Source organism: Dendroctonus ponderosae, unplaced genomic scaffold, assembly GCF_020466585.1.
Source record: "Dendroctonus ponderosae isolate FM_Combo_2020 unplaced genomic scaffold, Dpon_F_20191213v2 Dpon_F_20191213_10, whole genome shotgun sequence".
Lineage (NCBI taxonomy): Eukaryota > Metazoa > Arthropoda > Insecta > Coleoptera > Curculionidae > Dendroctonus > Dendroctonus ponderosae.
Genome location: NW_026017111.1, coordinates 3,580,951 through 3,582,298, shown reverse-complemented (window position 1 = coordinate 3,582,298; position 1,348 = coordinate 3,580,951). Strand labels below are relative to the sequence as shown.

The following is a 1,348-nucleotide window of genomic DNA, read 5'->3' as shown; positions in this document are numbered from 1 at the left end:
TTAAATTTAATTTTGTTTGTTTATATCGTTGCGCATATTGTTACCATGTTTTTATTTACGTAAAATTTATTCAAACTATAATGTATATTATTTTAATTAATTTTTTTAAATTCTTTCAACATTAGAAATCTTAAACTGATTTTTGGTAGACATTTTAAATCGGAAATAATTTATTTTATCGATATCTTAAATAACTCGGTTTATATAATAATATCTCTCATTTTCTCTCTGTCTCTCTCTTTCTATAATAACGCCTCAAATCAGCTGAAATCTGGCAACAATGTATTCCAAGGGGGCTACAATTAGCCGCTCCTTGAAAAAATCCCCAATCCGGAAAAACCCCGACCTACCGTGCCACAGGGGCTGTCCTTGCGAATTAAAGCTGCCATTCGAATGCGAGTTGTCCGGCACGTGCGAACAGTACGTGTCGCTGGACAGGATGTTTTTCAGGTGCATGTTGTCCCAGGACATGCTTACGGCATCTAGGGCTCTGTGGAACACCGGGCGTTAGAAAGGGGAGGGGGGTTTCGCCGCCCACACTTACCTATGAAATATTGTGCGAGGCAATGACGGCTTGCTGTGACCCCTCGAATGGCTTCCTGATAGTCTCAGTCTTTTATGGCCTCGCGGGCTGTAGTTTTGATCGGCGTCGTCCGAGTCGCTTGAACTGTCCGATGAAGCGTAATTCTATTGGAAAAAAAACCTCTTGGAAGAAACGGGATTTGAGTGCAAGCCGAGGACTTACTGGTCGGTTATATCTGTCTCTGTCTCTCTCTCGTTCGCGATCGCGACGCTCGCGGCGCTCTCTCTCCCGCTCGGAGTATCGCTCTCGGTCCTGCTCGTACCAATACCGGTCTCTGTCTCTGTTCAAATACTGAAATTCCCTGTAAGATTGTGGTCTCGCCGGATTGGCGGAGGAACTTACCGAATCGCGCTGCCCGCCGACCAATTGCAACCGAAAGTCGGGGTCTTCGGGCGGACACACGTCAACTCGCACCCACTTGCGCAGCTGCTCCTGCCACTGGTTCTTGTCCATCGGCGCGCAGCCGGGACTGAGCACGATGCACACCCAAAGCGACCCCAACTGGTCCCACAATTGGCGGCATTTGTCGGTCATGGGCGTGCCCTGCGTTTTCCACAGCTGCAGTCGGGGATCTTCGAGAAACTGCTCGGTGATCAGCGTGAGCATTCGGGCGCCGTTCGAGTCTTGCGCCCGAAGCATTTCCCGAACCTGCCAAGTGAAGACGTTCCCAATTGTCTATTGGGTTAGTGGGGGGTTCAACCGTTACCGCCGAAATGAGAAGGCCATCCGACAATGACGTCACGAAGGCCGAACAGAGTCAAGAAG

At 48.7% G+C, this 1,348-nt stretch overlaps 1 protein-coding gene across 1 annotated transcript in view; it reads right to left on the bottom strand.

Annotated features, from left to right (window-relative positions):
* LOC109534832 (zinc finger SWIM domain-containing protein 5) overlaps positions 1 to 1,348 on the bottom strand; it is a 47,568-nt gene that overhangs the window by 4,815 nt on the left and 41,405 nt on the right. The window contains exons 6-9 of the mRNA XM_048662176.1: positions 926 to 1,231; positions 746 to 874; positions 545 to 687; positions 351 to 490 (exon numbers count right to left, since the gene is read on the bottom strand). Coding sequence (XP_048518133.1) covers positions 351 to 490; positions 545 to 687; positions 746 to 874; positions 926 to 1,231 — 718 coding nt within the window. The remainder of the gene's footprint in view (positions 1 to 350; positions 491 to 544; positions 688 to 745; positions 875 to 925; positions 1,232 to 1,348) is intronic.